Source organism: Chiloscyllium punctatum, chromosome 8 (assembly GCF_047496795.1).
Source record: "Chiloscyllium punctatum isolate Juve2018m chromosome 8, sChiPun1.3, whole genome shotgun sequence".
In the NCBI taxonomy this organism is placed as follows: Eukaryota; Metazoa; Chordata; class Chondrichthyes; order Orectolobiformes; family Hemiscylliidae; genus Chiloscyllium; species Chiloscyllium punctatum.
Genome location: NC_092746.1, coordinates 1316210 through 1334205, shown reverse-complemented (window position 1 = coordinate 1334205; position 17996 = coordinate 1316210). Strand labels below are relative to the sequence as shown.

The 17996-nt window shown below is 40.3% G+C and overlaps 1 protein-coding gene across 7 annotated transcripts in view; it reads right to left on the bottom strand.

The window, feature by feature from the left end:
* Window positions 1-17996, bottom strand: part of colq (collagen-like tail subunit (single strand of homotrimer) of asymmetric acetylcholinesterase) — a 116096-nt gene that overhangs the window by 40031 nt on the left and 58069 nt on the right. For all 7 annotated transcript variants that reach the window (XR_011961254.1, XM_072575017.1, XM_072575014.1 and 4 more), the window contains 4 exons: window positions 14784-14846; window positions 9482-9508; window positions 8300-8344; window positions 8095-8130 (listed from right to left, as the gene is read on the bottom strand). Coding sequence is in view for 6 of the 7 variants with exons in the window: in XM_072575017.1 (XP_072431118.1) it covers window positions 8095-8130; window positions 8300-8344; window positions 9482-9508; window positions 14784-14846 (171 nt within the window). In the remaining variant the exon portion in view is untranslated. The remainder of the gene's footprint in view (window positions 1-8094; window positions 8131-8299; window positions 8345-9481; window positions 9509-14783; window positions 14847-17996) is intronic.

The window sequence follows — 17996 nt, the reverse complement described above, 5'->3', positions numbered from 1 at the left end:
ATAGGAAGGGTTTAGAGGGATATGGGCCAAATGCTGGCAAATGGGACTAGATTGGATTAGGATATCTGGTCGGCATGGACGTGTTGGACCGAAGGGTCTGTCTCCATGCTGCACAGCTCTATGACTCTGTGAGTGACCACTTAATTGTCTCAACTTGTATCAGAACAGGAAGGCTGCCCATAAGCAACCCTGAACTTAAATGGGAATTAGAGTGGTCTCCCTGTAACCAAACAGAAGCATTAAACTCTGTATTTTATTTGCTTGCTGGTTCTTTAAAATTGTTTCACATGTGACATTTTTGAGAAATGATGTGGGCACATTTATTTTATTGTTATGCATGAGGTGCATTGTGAATTTTGGAACTTTTCTAAGTTTTATATTGAATGTCATTACATAAACAATACAATAGTGCAGTGAGCAGCTCTCATAGAGTTTTGCCACCAAGTACATAACAGTGAAAGTCAGACTGAGATAATTGACATGTGGATTTGTTACAACTGAATTTGGTGTCCTGGGTTTGGGAGTTGTACACTGCTAGACACCTTATTTTTCTACACTGGCGCCAGGTCTGCCTTTCACTCAAGGGCATCAGGCCAGTTATAAGCCGTAATTTCCCTTCTTATAACTCCCTCATATTTAACTCTGTATCTAGGTTCTAGATCCAGATGACTATGAACAGCTTATGGTTGTCAAGCACATCCTACTGTTTCAAAACATATACACGTCAGACTTTGCATTGCAATATCAAACTCCAAACAGTATAGTTCCACATTTTAGATATTTTAGAATTAGATTTAGACTTTTATTGTCATGTATACTCAAGTACGGGAGTACAGTGAAAAGTGTCTAATGTGGCCAGACATGGTGCCACCTCATGGTGATGCTCTCCTGCATGCTGAGGTATGAGGAAACATGAGGTGAATTGACATTTAGATGAAGGAAGGGTGGACATATGAAAGCATTTGAGGGGCCATGGGGATGGATAGAGGAGATTTGGTTATGAAGGCTGTTTGAGATAGGTCATGGGGCATAAGATATTAAGGGGTGGGCACTATGGGGATGTGCAGAGGGGCATAAGGTTTGGAGGAACATGAAGGATTGGTAGAGGTCACTCCATGGCATGGGAAATGAGTGGGGCTGAGGTGCAAGGGCCAAAAGAATGTCTGGTACTTTATTCTTTTGGTTTTATTTGTGGATATTGCAGTGAAGCCCAGAGGCAGCATTTCTACCCAGCCAGCTTCAGAAACCCAGACTCCTCAGGTTTTCCCAACTTCTCCCCCTCTTCCCTGGCTCACCCTGGACCAACCAAAGGGAGTGTGGGGAGACGAAGTTTGAAGACAGGATGATAGCCATACAAAAGCAAAGGAAAATGAACTAAGAAATAATTAGAAGCAAAAAGCTAAAAAGGGAAACAAAATGGAGACAGAGGTAGGGTTTTTTTTCCCAAACTGTTGAACTCACTGCCAAGCCCAGAAGGCTGTAAAGTGCTAAGGTGAAAGGTGACAAACAGGAGGCTGGAAGAACACAGCGAGCCAGGCAGCATCAGGAGGTGGAGAAGTCAACGTGTCAGATAGTACCCTTCTTCAGGACTGTCCAAACATCCCCCACCCCTTTCTCCATCAACCGTTCCATGGTTGATCTGAAAATTCTCAACTCTGCTTTCCTGCCTTTTTCCTGTATCCCTTGATTCCCTTACTGACTAAAGATCTGACTATCTCAGGCTTGAATATACTTAATGACCCAGACTCGACAGCCCTCTGCAGTACAGAATACCACCACCCTCAGAGACAAAATTCCTTCTCATCTGCTTCTTAAATGTATTAATATTTAGTCTGAGACTATGCCCTTTGGTACAAAGGAAAGGGCACAAAGGAAACGAGTTATCTGCAACTATTCTGCCAAGACCCCAAAGAATCTTTTATGTTTCAATAAAGTCACCTCTCCTTCTTCAAATTTCAAGTAAGGTCCATCCTGATCAATGTCCCCTTATAAGATCGTCTCTCTATACCTTGTATCAGGCTAGTGAACCTTCTCTGCACTGCCTCCAACACTAGTATTTTATTTCTCCAATCATGGCATGTGGGCATTTCTGGTTGGGCCAGAATTTATTATCCATCTCTAATGGCTACTGAGAAGGTGGTGGTGAGCTACCTTCTTGAACAACTGCAGTCCATGTGCTGTGGGTAGACCCACAATTTTGTTAGGGACAGAATTCCAGGATGTTAACCTAGCAACACTGATGGAATGGCAATGTGTTTCCAAGTCAGGATGGGAGTGGCTTGAGGGGAACTTGCAGGTGGTGAGGTTCTCTTATATCTGTTGCCTTGTACTTCTAAATGGAATTGGTCCTGGGTTTGGAAGGAGCCCAAACTGTTCACAGTATTGCTATTTATTCCCTCTTGGAGCTCTAGGATTCCTTGTATATGATTAGATTAGATTAGATTAGATTAGATTACTTACAGTGTGGAAACAGGCCCTTCGGCCCAACAAGTCCACACCGCCCCGCCGAAGCGTAACCCACCCATACCCCTACATCTACATCTACCCTTTCCCTAACACTATGGGCAATTTAGCATGGCCAATTCACCTGACCTGCACATCTTTGGCCCGGGTCTCCGGCGCTGTGAGGCAGCAGTGCTAACCACTGTGCCACTGTGCCACCGTGCCACCCACTTGTTTGCGATGGTTTGCTAGATTTCTTTATGATCCATCTGGTGATTTTCAAATCCATCTCAGCCTTTCCATTTGACTGAGGACAGTGCGGAGATGATATACAGCGTTGAATTTGCCAATCCTTTATGAAATGCTTGAATTTATGACTGCCATTGTCACTCATCACCATGAATATCTTAGTGACTGGTGTTAGGCATTCTACAGTTTCACTGGTAATCATTAACATTCGCTGACCTAACTCCCAGTGATCAGAACAGTGATGGACATTGAGAAGATAATCAGCTTCTGTGTGAGAGTGAAGATGTTTACTCCAAGGTCCATCTGTGGTCCAGCTGGGAAGTGATGAGTGATAATTAGATCTTTCATTTGCTTAGCTTAGTATTTATTACAAGCACTGCACGAGCTGATGTAGTCCTTAATATCATGACCCATAGTTTGCTCAGTAGAATACTTCTCATACCAGTACAACCTTCCTCATACCAAACTCAAATCCTTGATAGCTTGCAATTCAATATCTCACTGCAGGGATAATTACTCCAGTTCCTTTGCTCAAAATGCTATTGAAAGCAACAACATAATCTTCAAACCTTCTATTAGAGTAACAGTTATGACCTTGATATTTGCAACATGACATACACCACATGGAGAATTGTGAATTGTTGTATGAATTGCTTGATTTGAACAAGACACTTTCCTTTCAGATTCACTGAAGACTTCCAAAGCATATCCAGCTATTGCTTCTCATAGAATCTGAAAATGTTGGCATTCTGTTTTAGCATCTCGACTTTCTTCATCGGGAGTGCTGCTATTGATAGCATGTTGGCAAGGTTAATCTTGTTTTTATGTCATGTCCAGGTAATATCTCTTCAAAGAATGAACCATTCTTTGCAGGGACTTTGCAGGGGCTTTGGAACAGGTAGAAGTGATTTAACAAAGATTCTGTGAAGTGGCTTTTTGGTCTCCACTTTCACTTTGTCTCTTGCAAACAGGTATTCATCAAAATACTCACAAGCAAAGATAATAATCAGGCACACTTTCTCAAACATTGCTTGGTTTGCATTAACACACTGAATGTAAATGTACAGTACTTGGTTGTCTTTACTGCGTAAAGGTTGCTCCAAGACCTGTCTCATTGGCATTGCACAGCATGGCAACTTCATCATTGACATTATAGTACTTCAACCCTGGCTTTGTTGTCATTAGTTGGTTAATTCTAGTAAAAGCACTTTTTGTTCCTGGTCCCAATACCACTACGTGGTTTTATCAGTGAACTTACACAAAGGCTCATACTCCAAATTAGGCAATGACAAAATAGGCAAAAACCTGCTAGAAATTCAACAAGTCATTGCGCTGTCTTCACATCTGTTGGTTATTGCATTACTATGAGAGCTCCACCTTGCTTGGATCCAGGAGAAGTCCTTTTGCTATCAGTACATGATCTATGTACTTGATTTCAGGCATCTTCAATTGCACCATCTTTCTTTTCAGCTCCAGGCGCATTTGGTGAGTTCTCTCTAGCAGCTGCACTACATTCTGATTATGGTGTGCAATAGATCCTTCTACTATTTCTTGACATACACAGACTAACAGATCACCCACAATGGCTTCAACCTTGGGAAAATCGCTGTCTACTTTGTGTTGACTGCATCAATACTTTTTTCGAGTAGTGGAAATGTCTAACATCACCTATATCTTCCAAATGGCTTCCAGGATGTCATTTAGAAAGGACAATTCATCTTGCTTCAATTGTCAGTAGCCATTCTTTATATCAAGGGTAATAAAGACCATTGCCTTGGTTATTAATGGCAATGTTTATTCAGTGGTTGGCAGGGAGTAGTGAGCTGTCTTCAAAGCTTCATTGAGGTCCTTTGGATCCTCAATTTTTCAAGCTTTTGCACTGCTAACAATCTGTTAATCCATTCCTTAGGAGGTGTCACTTCCTTGATTATTCCCTACTTTTGCAGCTCCTCTATCTTATCTCCCAGGCCAACGTTGAGGGTAACTGGAACTCTCCTCAACAGACACTGAGTGGACCTCACATTCTGATTTACTCAAAGTTAAAATTTATGAGGAAAACATCCATAACATGGAAAAACATTTTGTGGTCTTCAAGGATCTGTTCAGTAATCAATGGCTTAGTCATCTATGAAATGCTGCAAATTTAGGATTAAGGTTTAGCATTATTAATCCAAGCTGTGGCCTTGCTTCAGCTGAGGTGAATGGATTTTACTTAATGTCTATAATCGGAACCCCAGGTCTCTGTGCTTCCCATTTGTTTTGGGTTCTCAGTTTCATTTGTTCTCTAGGCATCAGGATCATTACATCATAGTGCCTCAACCTTACTTTCAACAGATGCATTTCTGGTTACCATCGTGAGCCATTTCACGCAGGAGGTCTATGAATTTCCTGATGCACTAAGCACCAGTGTCTATGTGACACATCATATCAACTCAATGCTCTCCTTCTGCAGTCATCATTCTAACAGTCACAAGCCTTTCATCTCTTTCAGAATTGACAATGCCACCCTGTTGCATGGTGCAGAATGGTCTGTCAATCTAATCAGGTGGCATCTCTCCAGCAGCAATCTTTATAGGGTTGCCTCGCATTTTTCAAATTAAACACTTGTATGCAGTGATTCAGCTCCTTGTAATTAGAGCAGTGTCCCTCTCCTAACCAGACCCTCCCCCCACCCTGAGAATAATTTGCTCCTATCTCATTAGACATGCTCACATGACAGCATTTCTTATGCCTAACACAATCCTATCTCCAAGTAGAGATCATTTTTTCACACGTAGGATCCAGCTGGATATCCCAGTATAGCACATACTGATCAATACTCATGCTCTTCACTTCAACTCTCATGTTAGACACATAGCATTCATAATTAACACTAATATGGGGCTCAAAGTAAATCTTCAAAGCCTTTTAAAACCCTGCTGTCTGGCTTTTTTTCTTCCTTTGTGAGGTCTACAATCCAGCCTAGAGTCCTGTCTCTTCAGTATTATTAGCAGGGCTACCACTTTTACTTACTGAAGTTTTGTAATTAATTAGGTAGCTATTCCATTGTTTTGCCACGGAGTGTGGAAACATTTCTAACCCTGCCTCATATCTGCTGTCATTTCCACAGCAGCAGGGAATGTGGAATGGACTGCTAGTTTGACACATCTGTAATTTGAAGTCGCTGAGTGTTTTGCTGTTTCTGCCACATGGAAAGGCCCAAATGGGGGTGGTGGGGGGAGGGGGGAGGAGGGGAGTGTGTGGGATTGAGAAAAGAGAGCCACTGAACCAGTACCTATATACATATGGTTAGTGGGAGGTAAAGAGTTTGGGGATCTTGGGAAATTGCTAATATTTTGATCATGTAGAATCAGCCTGTATTAACAAATACTTTCCATAGCTGAAGATGAAAAATACAGGCATAATAGTGTCCTAAGATACAAGCTTAGAAATGGTTATTTTAGCATTACTGAGGAGCTAACTGCATATTGCTTAATTCTCTGAGTTACCAAGCATGACAATTAATTTCTCATTTTACTATTGTGCTGGAGCTGCAGTACATCACTCACACAGCGGGCCATTCAATAAAGCAGCAGAATCAATAATCTCAACTAGCAGTACAAATGTCAATAATGAGACATTCAAACAGCTGGAATTGAGCTGAAAGCTGAGGTAATTAAAACTCAGCCATATTCATGAAGGATGGAATATTGTGGCCCAAGGGAAACCAGATATGATGACAAAATAGGAAAAGCTCTAGAGGGAAGAGCTACAGAGAAGCACATACCTTATAGGATTGGTAGAAATCCTACTTAAGAGAAACAGAGTACCTGGTGCAGGAGGCAGGAGAGTCAGAATAAAGATTTTAGGCCTGAAGAAATCTGCTAAGGTGTTAATACATCACAAGCATCTGTCACAAGCTGATATATAAGAAGATTATCTCTGCAGGCATTTCAGTCTGTTCATCCTGGAAGACATGTTGCACTAAGGAGAGAGTGCCCACACACAGAGCTGCCATGCAGCAACACCTCGGCACTGTTTACTTTACATAAATGGAGAAATCTCAAATGGTTATAATTATGAATGATATATGGCAACCCGTGTGCACAGCAAAAATGATTACACTCTTCTCTGAGTATTATATGTCTTAAATTTATAGTAAGCAATTTTGCCTGAAGCTGTGCATAGCTATAAATCACTCTCCTCTTACTGCAGTATCTGCACACATTTTCTTTGTTTGTAAGGTGGCTCTTGATGCTGTCCGTATATGGGAAGTAAGTCCAGCCGGTGTTGGACTGGGGTAGACAAAGTTAAAAATCACAGTCCAACAGGTTTATTTGGAAGCACTAGCTTTCGGAGCGCTGCTCCTTCATCAGGGTGGTTGTGGAGGATAAGATTGTAGGACACAGAATTTATAGCATAAGATTACAGTGTCATTCAGTGATATATTCAACAATCCAGGTTTGTTCAATATATCACAGTATGACACTATAATCTTGTACTCCACAACTACCCGATGAAGGAGCAGCGCTCTGAAAGCTAGTGCTTCCAAATAAACCTGTTGGACAATAACCTGGCGCTGTGTGATTTTTAACTTTCTCTACCCTTCACATCATTTGAGGATCACAGTATGGAGCATGGTGACAATAGTACGACACAAATTCAATTTATTAACATTGCAAAATGTTCATATTCCACACAAATTATTCTGGCAACAATAACAGGTTTTAATTACCTGAATAAAAACAACCTAGACACATTTAAATGAATGAGAACCATGCACAATGCAGCTCTATTAAAATTACTGCTTTTTTAAAACCAGGCACAACAATAAGATGTTGATAACTATTCCAGACTATCAAGTAGACTACTTGTTGGTGATACTTATTCCTATTGTTTTTGATACTAAGTGGTATAAATTTAAAATTAGAAAAAAATGTAGTCTCCTTTTGCTTTATTTATTTTCTACTTCCAATTGCTATTTTCCTAACCAGCTTTTAGTTTTTGATATACTAAGGTCACTTGATTTGCTAAAAATGATGAATTCAGTTAAGTTTAGCCTAGCTTTTCCTGTGAGGAAGCAGGCCATATGGCCCATTGAATCCACATTGACTGTCCGAGGAGCATCCCGTCCAGAAACAACCCACTACCCTATCTCTGTAGTGCTGAAATTCCCATGGCTAATCCACTTAGCCTGCGCATCTTTGGACAATGGGAAGAAACCAAAACACGCAAAGGAAACCCACGCATTTAGCTGCCCAATAGTAGAATCGAACCTGGGTCACTGGCACTGTGAGGCAGCTGTGCTAACTGCTAAGGCCCCATGCCATATTTTACTAATGGTCCCAAAACTGGCACAATGTGCCAAATGGTTTCCTACTTGTGCTGGATCATCTTATCAATCATTGTACAGTGGGTACTTACTTTCTGTCCAAGCATTCCAGGAAGACCCATAACACCCTGAAATTTAAAGAGGTTCAGAAGGTCAATAACTTTCTACATTTGTCTTCCATTTTTGAAGTTAAGGCTAATCTCCTACTTTATAATCTTAGTATAACAAAATACAGCAAATAATATATGTAAGCTATGACATCATCTACCCTATAGATTAGAAGGAAATTGTTCTTACCATTTCTCCTTTGATTCCTTGTTGACCTCGTTCACCTCTTATCCCCTGTAAAAAGCATACTTTGTAAGAATACATTATTTTTCACATTTTAACCTATCCTTTTCAGAACATAATGACTGATAGAATGATAAACAATGTTCACTGTGTTTAAAATGCTATCTAGGTTTATCCTTCCCCTGTCTTGACAGTTCTAACAGGTTGCTGGGGTTCAGTTAGTCCAAGGAAGAGGCATTTGGATGGGTATATGAATAGGAAGGGTTTGGAGGGATATGGGCCGGGTGCTGGCAGGTGGGACTAGATTGGGTTGGGATATGTGGTCAGCATGGACAGGTTGGACCGAAGGGTCTGTTTCCATGCTGTACATCTCTATGACTCTATGACTGTACTGGGCATGCTCCACAGCAGCTGTCATCAGTACTTGCCTCATTCCTGGGAGGAGAGCAATAATCTTAGAAGGAAATTTAGAATGCTAGAGTACACTGGGCCTGTACTCACTGGAATGTTGAAGAATGAAAAATGATCTTATCGAAACATCTAAGATCCTGAGGAACTTGATAAGATAGATACAAGGTGTGGTGGGTGGGGGGGGGGATGGTTCCCTTTTTTGAAGGGCAGACACAGTTTAAGAAAGGTTTGAGATGGCTACCTTTTAAGACAGAGATGAAGAGAATTTCTTTATTTCAGTAGGATGTTAGCATTTGGAATTCACTTCCCAATAAAGTACTGTCACTGTATTTATTCGAGGTAGTGTTAGATTGAGTTTTGAAAGGCAAGGAATCAAGAGCTGGGGCTGTGGGGGCTGGAGGGTGAAGACAGGGAACTCAACTTGAGGCACAGCCACTTCAGGTATTACCTTACCAAATGGTGATACAGGCCCGAAGAACAGAGTATCCTACATTCCGATGTTGCTCTTACTTGGACAGCAAATTCAGTCCTCACTCGCCAGTCACTTACAGCACAGGTAGCTGCGTAGTAAGGAGAATTAATTACCCTGTCACTATTGCAGGGAAATTGAAATCAACATCAGCAGCATATTCCAACCAAGGCAGAGAGGAACTGAACCATCACTGACTAGGGATGAATTTCTTGGTCTGTAAATCTAAGCTACAATGTTTTAACTATGGAGAACCTAAATATTGAGTGTTATAGGATTAGTTCATACATGTTTAATGGTTTACTGACCTTTTCACCTTTATGTCCCATCATACCCTAGAAAATGGAATACAAATGCAATGAATTATTCATGTTCAGTCAAGAAATTTCATTGTAAATAGGGACAAAAAATCTGCATACTTTATTGTTATTTCATATGCACTGATGTACTGTTCGATCTTACGAATACAATTATTTAACACAAACCTTTCAAACCAAACAGAGAATTGCGATGCTGGAAATCTGAAACAAGAACAGAAATTGCTGGAGAAACTCAGCAGGTCTGGCAGCAATTGAGGAGAGAGAGCAGAACTATTGTCTCTGGTGCAATGTCCCTTCTTCACCCAGAATTATCTCAGCAAATCCTGTGAAATGGGAACCACTGAAGTGCTTTCTCAGTTTTTACCATTGGCCATAATGCCCATATACTTTTCCTATCTGTGTGCCCATGTAGAGGGGAAGTTTATAAGGAGGTTAGAGTTTTAACTTGTAAATTTACATGTTGAAGTTCATAATTGTTTATTTGTAGCTACATCCTATTTATTTGCAATAAATAGTCAATTTTGTTAAGTCAGAAACTTGATCCATACTTTGTTAACATGGCCCTGAAAGATATGTAAATTGGAAAATTCTGTATACTTTTAAAAGTCGTTACCTTTTGTGATGACTCAGTGAATGATGGAACTTGATTTTTAGTATGCTTTCCTAGTGAGGTGTAACACTAACAATTTAATGCCACCTGCAAACATGGATATACAACTCTATTCCTTTATTAAAGTTATTAATATAAATTGAGAAAGGCTGAGGCTCTGGTGAGCACCACAATCAGAGTTTCTTCCCTTTAAACCAACTTGCTATTGTTATATTTAAACCAATGCAAAAAGATTATCTCCTGTGCGCATTTGTTTTACTAAAAATGGCTCCTGCAGAACCCTACATAGTGTTCTGTTAAGAGATTAAAGGGCTTTGTGACTAATGCTGAAATACTTGCACAATCCCTGATTGAAGTATGCTCTTTTAAAAAAAACATTCATCTCATAATTGAAATAAAAACAGAAAATGCTGGAAAAACTCAGCAAGTCTCCAGCGTCCTGTGTTTTTATTTCAAATTTCCAGCATATACAGTTTACTACCATCATTTCATACATGGATGAGAATAGTTTCACTTCAGGCGATTTTTAGAAACCATGGAGATAGCCTGCTAATACAGTAATGCAAATCGATAGTTTTTAACTCAGCTATTATGCTGTTACAGGACAGAATTTTATTCCCAGTCAGTAAAATTCCAGCCAAATTCAAATTCTCTTATATGAGCTGCATTATGGTTCAAGGTCACTGAATACACTCGCAGTTAGAATCTGCTGTGACAGCCACTGGTAGCACAAAAAGGTACTAAAACTAATACACAAACCCTTCCCCCATGTTAAATTGAAATGTTAGGTTATTAATAGTAAGATACCAGGGAGTTATTTGAAAAGTGTAAGCTAATCTCAGGGTTCAGGTGTCAGTCATAAATGTCTTGAATTGCATTTTCACAATTCATTACATCATCTGAACTCCATAATTGGATTTCAGCATTGTGCTCTCTAACTAATTTAAAATATATATTATTTTTATCAATTACACAACTCGATTAGCATTATGATACTGAGATAAAATGTTGTCCCAGGTTTTGTGGGTTGTTACTTGTAGCAATTTATTTTTAAAAAAGGTGATATTGACAGATTACAAAGCTGCACTTCGATTTTACTAATGACACATTCTATATACTGGCTATGCTTGAGTCCGTTATATCAATAATTCCTGTGTCAGGCTTTTGTGATACCATATTTCAATTAGCTTTCCACTTGTGCGTATATTTAAAAAAAATTCATTTCCATTTGACTTTAGGAACAAGTTGTCTTTTTTCCATTAAGCGCACTATAGATAGATTTCCGCACCATGTGGATGCCACTCAGCTGCATGACAAGTTTAGAGAGAGCTGCTATACCTGTCTCAAAAGAGCAGCTGATTGTTGCTGTACATTAGCTTCTCGGGTTTTGACTAAGTGAAAGATTAGTTTCTTCCTAATTCACTTTCCTCAATAAGTTATCTCGAAATCTCAAAAGACCATAATATGTTGCTGGAAGTTCCAGCAAAGATTCAACAGAATAACAGATGACTCAGGAAATGCACTGAAGTATTTTGATGATTCAAGCATGCTCAAGCCCAATTCTAAGACATATTCCCATGCCACATCTCTTTTTCATGATAATCACTGAGAGAGGAGATTTTCCGCAGTCACTAATACTGATTTTCACAAGTCTCCTGTCTAGACTAAAAAACTGAGCAGCTAGCTTGAACTTAAATGAACCAAGTTAGAGTCAAAGTAAGGTTTGTTCTCATTCCTATTGAAATGTCAGATCGTTCTCTGATTCTGAGTACCTAAAGTACACAGTCATGAACGCAGCACTGAGAAGAGCTGTGTTTTTAAAGATGCTGTCCTTTGAATTAGACGCTAAACTTGATCCAGTGGGCTAATGTAATGGTGTTTGAAATCCCATGATACTCTTGAAAGAACAGGGAGATTCTAACGTTCCTCCCTTGAGCAACACCCAGTCACAAATTAATTGATTGTCCTATTAGTTGGATCTTACTTTTCACAAATGTGTGTTCCATTTATCTAAGGACCTGTAATTCAAAGTAGATTAGATTTTCTACAGGGTGGAAACAGATCATTTGGCCCAACCAGTCCACACCAACCTTCTGAAGAGAAACCCATCCAGACCCATTCCCCTATGTTTACCCCTGACTAACACTATGGGCAATTTAGCATGGCAAATTCACCTGACTTGCACATGTTTGGATTGTGGGAGAAAACCCATGCATACGCAGGGAGAATGTGCAAACTTCACACAGACATTCATCCAATGCTGGATTCGAACCCAAGTTCCTGGCACTGTTCAGCACCACTGAGCCACTGGGCCACCCACTAAATACTCCCTTCTATGTGAACAGCTATGACGTGGTATGGTAATATATAACTGTAGCTATTTCTTTTGTTCATTTGTGTAAAGTGTAAATTTATTTCCCATTGGAAACTATTGATTGAGTTAATTTTGCTGCTTTTGTAAGTTTTCTCGATCTGTCTCTGGAGTGTGAGTGGTCACGTTAAATTTGTGTTTGTGTAAGTACCATGTTCTGGGTGAGGAAGAATTTTCCTGCAAGTGCAGTTATAAGTTACTCAATGAGGAAACCCAAATTCACAGCTGAGGTGGCTGCATTTAGCTGTTGTGATACATTAATACACAAAGTTGCTGCCATGAGTAGCAATGCTTAATATAGACAGCGATCTGCATTGTTGCATTATTGAATTCAGCTATTGTCAGCTTAGAACCTTGACTGGAGACAATATTTTCTGGGTTAGGATTGGGACGATCATTCTTATCCTTACAAGGTCATTTAACAAACACTAGCTAATTCTGAAGATTACCTGGGACAGCCTTTCCCATATCATCAGTTCAGCTTGTACTGCCTTAGTGTTGCCTTGAGTAGAGGTGACAAGATTTTGATTTGATTTATTATCGTCACATGTACCTTGGCACAAGGAAAAGCTCTGTTTTGCATACCCAGGTATGTTACACCATACAATGTGCATAGAATAATAGAACAGAGCAAAGAATGCAACATTATAGTTGCAGAGAAGGTGCACAGAGAGCATAATCAACATCAAATTTAAAATTTGAGAAGTCCATTGACAAGTCTAAAAACAGTAGAGAAGAAGCTGTTCTTGAATCGATTCATATGCGTGCACAAACGTTTGTACCTCCTGCCTGACAGAAGAGGATGGAAGAGAGTATGAACAAGGTGGGAAGGGTGTTTGATTATGTTGGTTGCTTTCCTGAGGCATCGGGAACTATAGATGGAGTCAATGGATGGAGTCAGTGGATGGGAAGGCTGGTTTGAGAGATGGATTGGATTGTGTTCATGACTCTCTGTAGCTTCTTGTAGACTTGGGAAGAGCATTTGCCAAACCATGTGATGCATCTAGAGAGAATTCATCAGAGTCCTTGTGGGCATGGCAAATTTCCTTAGCCTCCTGACGAAGTAGACATTGCTGCGCTTTCATCAACATAGGAGAACAAGGACAGATTTAAGAGGGGACTTGGGCTAAATTTGGTTAGTGTTAGGGGCCCTGTTGATAGCCGGGTAAGTGGGAGAGTGGTGGTTGGGTGGCAACCCCACTTTGGCAGTCTGTGGGAACCAGGTGCCACATCTTTAAGTGATAAGCTAATTGGTTGTTGCAGTAATAGCAAGCACTATCACAGTGGCTGGTTGACCGCAGGAATTGCCAGTTGAAGGGCCAATGAGTCAGTTAACTCAGTGGCACCAGTGGAAGCAGTGGTCACTTCTGGAACTGCACAAGGAGGAAGTGACACTGAAGCACACCACCCTCCCAATGAAATAAGTGCCTTCAGAGATGTAAGTGAACCAGTGCTCTTGCTTTGGTGTCTCCATTGCCACTGGGGCTGACCCCCAAAAAACAAAGTGTTATTAAAAAGAAAGACCCTCCTTCAAGTTAGCTCAGAGACTATCTTGGATTAGCTTGCATTTTCCTCACAAGACGGAAAGTCCAACAATGCCAGAGGGTGGGGAGGGGGAAGAGGCTTTTCATTCTCCACCATTGACAACAGATAGTTCATAACCCATTGCCATTTTACAGGCCCCACCACAAACCGACCAATCCCCACACGACTGATAAAATTCTACCCTTTGTGATCTTTAGACAAAATGTCACATAAAACCTTCCTACTGTAGATGAAGATCCAGATTTATAATGACAATTAGCAAAACCTCATGTACTTTATTGAGTATGTATTTATGGAAATATAAATAAGGCATTCCGTAACCAAATAAAATCTGTTGTACTGACTTTAATTAAAGTTACAGCTAAACAATTACATAAAGTGAGGCAAAATTTATAGCCTAAATTACATTGACTGATAAAGCATTTATTCTTCTAGCTGAATATTAAGAAAAAGCTGGACAACACGCTGGAAGGCAAGGCTCTTTCCTTGGGCAATTTCTTGCATAGATATTGTGTGTATAAAGGCACACTCTGATCCATAGGGAATAAGAGCTTGATTATAGCAATGGTCTAAGGCAAAAATGATGAGAGTTATTGGAGGACCAATCATATCTTATACCCAACATCAAATGAAGTTAATGTCCGAATCTGCACAATCTAGTTCATTTCCAAACTGCTGCAGGCACTTGCTTTCTATCAATTCCTGAACAATATGCTAAGTATTTCTGTCATTAAATGGCACATGCAGGAAAGGCAGATACAAACCTTCGGGCCCATTGGTCCTCTTGCGCCTGGTAATCCCATTAATCCTTGATCACCCATTTCACCCTTAAATTAGAAAACAGAAATTACTCATTGTAATTAACACTAAATTGCTGGATCATAATGACACAAACAGCCTGGACTATATTTCTAAGTAGGTAAAAACAATAACTGCAGATGCTGGAAACCAAATACTGGATTAGTGGTGCTGGAAGAGCACAGCAGTTCAGGCAGCATCCAACGAGCAGCGAAATCGACGTTGCTCCTGATGAAGGGCTTTTGCCAAAAACGTCGATTTCGCTGCTCTTTGGATGCTGCCTGAACTGCTGTGCTCTTCCAGCACCACTAATCCAGTATTATATTTCTAAGTAATTTCAATGTAACAAAGTAGAATCATATCATAAAATCATAGACTTTTACAGTGCAGAACAAAGCCATTGACCCATTATGCCTTTACCAGCTCCTGAAAGAGCTACCCAGATAGTCCCACTCTTTTTTTCTAAAAAGAATCTTCAAGTCTTATGATAACAGTGGGAGTAATGGGTCTTGATTTCCAGAATGCAATCCTGGTGAGTCCTAACATAAGAAAGATGATCCTCTGCCCATGGACCCTGCATTGGTGGGTGGGATGCATCTTCTTCCATCTAGATCCATGTATCCATTTCATCTGTCCTTTGGGGTGACCTGATGCTGCAGGATTTGCTCATTCTGTTGCTGGTGCAGTAAGGGGTGGTGCTCCTTCTCCTCTCCATCTCATCAGAGTTAGAAAATGGAGCTTTAGCGAAGATTAGCAACAAGGAGGGGGATCTGAATGTGTCTGAGGCACAAGAAAGTGAAGTGCCTTTAAAGAAGATGGCAATCACTTGACAAACGGTGAAAGCACTTTCCAATAGAAGAAATGATTTTAACATCAGCCTCTCGAGATCCTAAGTGCAACTGATCAAAGCCGTCTCAAATTGCCAGTTTCAGTTAAAAAGCACTTCCTGCTGTACTTCCCCCAGTGACTCTGGCAAGGTACAGATATCATCTGGGCTGTTGGGAAAGAAGGAACTAACAGTTTGCAAGGATCTAAATTGTCTTTTTAATTTCCTACATTGCTTTCTTGTCAGATTCATTGAAGTTACCCACTGGGCTTGGAACTATTTTCAGGGGGACTTCCTTCTCCTACAAACAATAAAATCTGTCTCTGTCTGGTTAGGGAGTTCCTGTATGGTATGATTACAAATTATTTTGTAAATATAGTGATCTTTTAAGAAAGAACCTGCCCAAAATGGATTCCTGTAATAGAAACAGCAATGCATTATTTCAAATGAATTTGGTTCTGTAATTGTTAATATGTTGTTTCTTATTTATCATGCTACTTCTTCCTACCCTCTCAAATCTAAATTACTGTGCCACTGGTTTGATGATTAGCAGTGCTTCTCTGTCAAGTAAGTGACAGAGTCCAAGTATAACAATTGTTATCATTCTCTGTACTCAGTATAGTGAGAAAAGTAGTTTGTTCATGACTTCAGTGTATATTATCTGTAATAACGGAAACTTGACAATGATCCAATTCCTGCCTTAACTCTCATGATTTCATTGAATCACAGACATTTACAGTACAAAAACAAGCCATTCAGTCCATTGCCTCTGTGCCGACCAACAAGCAGTTATCCATTATCCATAATAATCCTGTGATTGAAACCAATCCCACATTCCATTCTTGGTCAGCAAGATCAGGCACTTCCAAGCACAAATCCAAAATAGTCTCGGTCTTTACCATTGTGGCAGGAAGTGAAATCCAAACCCTAATATTTTTGGTTGAAATAACGTCTCGCAAATTACTCTGTAATCCTTCTATTAAATACTTTAAATCTTTGGCTGAGCTTATTGGCCTCCCACCTAACAGAATGAGGTTCTTTTAATCCACTGCAATTAGGTACCTCTTAAATTTGCATACGATTAAATCTCTCCTCAACCTCTAATTTTCCAAAGAAAACATCCCCAACATATCTGAGCTTTGCTCATAGCTAAAAATTCTTCTTTCTGAGTAGAATCCTTGTAAATCTGCTCTTTACCTTCTCTGGTGAGGACAACCTTCCTCTAACATGGTGATCAGAACTGTATGTGGCGCAATATTCTAGTTGTTGTCTGCCAGTGTTTTATATATTTCTGGCACAGCTTTTCTGCTTTTATATGCTATGTCTCAGCTAATAGTCATAAAGATGTACAGCATGGAAACAGACCCTTCGGTCCAACCCGTCCATGCCGACCAGATATTCCATCCCAATCAAGTCCCACCTGCCAGCATCCGGCCCATATCCTTCCAAACCCTTCCTATTCGTATACCTATTCAAATGCCTCTTAAATGTTGCAGTTGTACCAGCCTCCACCACATCCTCTGGCAGCTCATTCCATACACGTACCACCCTCTCTGTGAAAAGGTTGCCCCTTAGGTTTCTTTTATATCTTTCCCCTCTCACCCTAAACCTATGCCCTCTAGTTCTGGACTCCCTGATCCAAGGGAAAAGACTTTGTCTATTTATTCTATCCATGCCTCTCATAATTTTATAAACCTCTATAAGGTCACCCCTCAGCATCTGACACTTCAGGGAAAACAGCCCCAGCCTATTCAACCTCTCCCTATAGCTCAAATCCTCCAACCCTAGCAATATCCTTGTAAATCTTTTCTGAACCCTTTCAAGTTTTGCAACATCGTTCCGATAAGAAGAAGACCAGAATTGTATATAATATTTCAAAAGTGGCCTAACCAATGTCCTGTGCAGCCGCAATATGACCTCCCAACTGCTGTACTCAATACTCTGCCCAATAAAGGAAAGCATACCAAATGCCTTCTTCACTATCCTATCTACCTGCGACTCCACTTTCAAGGAGCTATGAACCTGCACTCCAAGGTCTCTTTATTCAGCAACATTCCCGAGGACCTTACCATTAAGTGTATAAGTCCTGCTAAGATTTGCTTTCCCAAATGCAGCACCTCACATTTATCTGAATTAAACTCCATCTGCCACTTCTCAGCCCATTGGCCCATCTGGTCCAGATCCTGTTGTAATCTGAGGTAATCCTCTTCGCTGTCCACTACATTTCATGTGTACCATTTTATCTGCTTGTTTGGCTACCATCATGAATCTATGGAGTAGTACTCTAAGGTCTCTGCTCATTTCTCAGCATTCTCGTATTTACTATATGCGTTTCTTAGCTTCATGGCCCTCC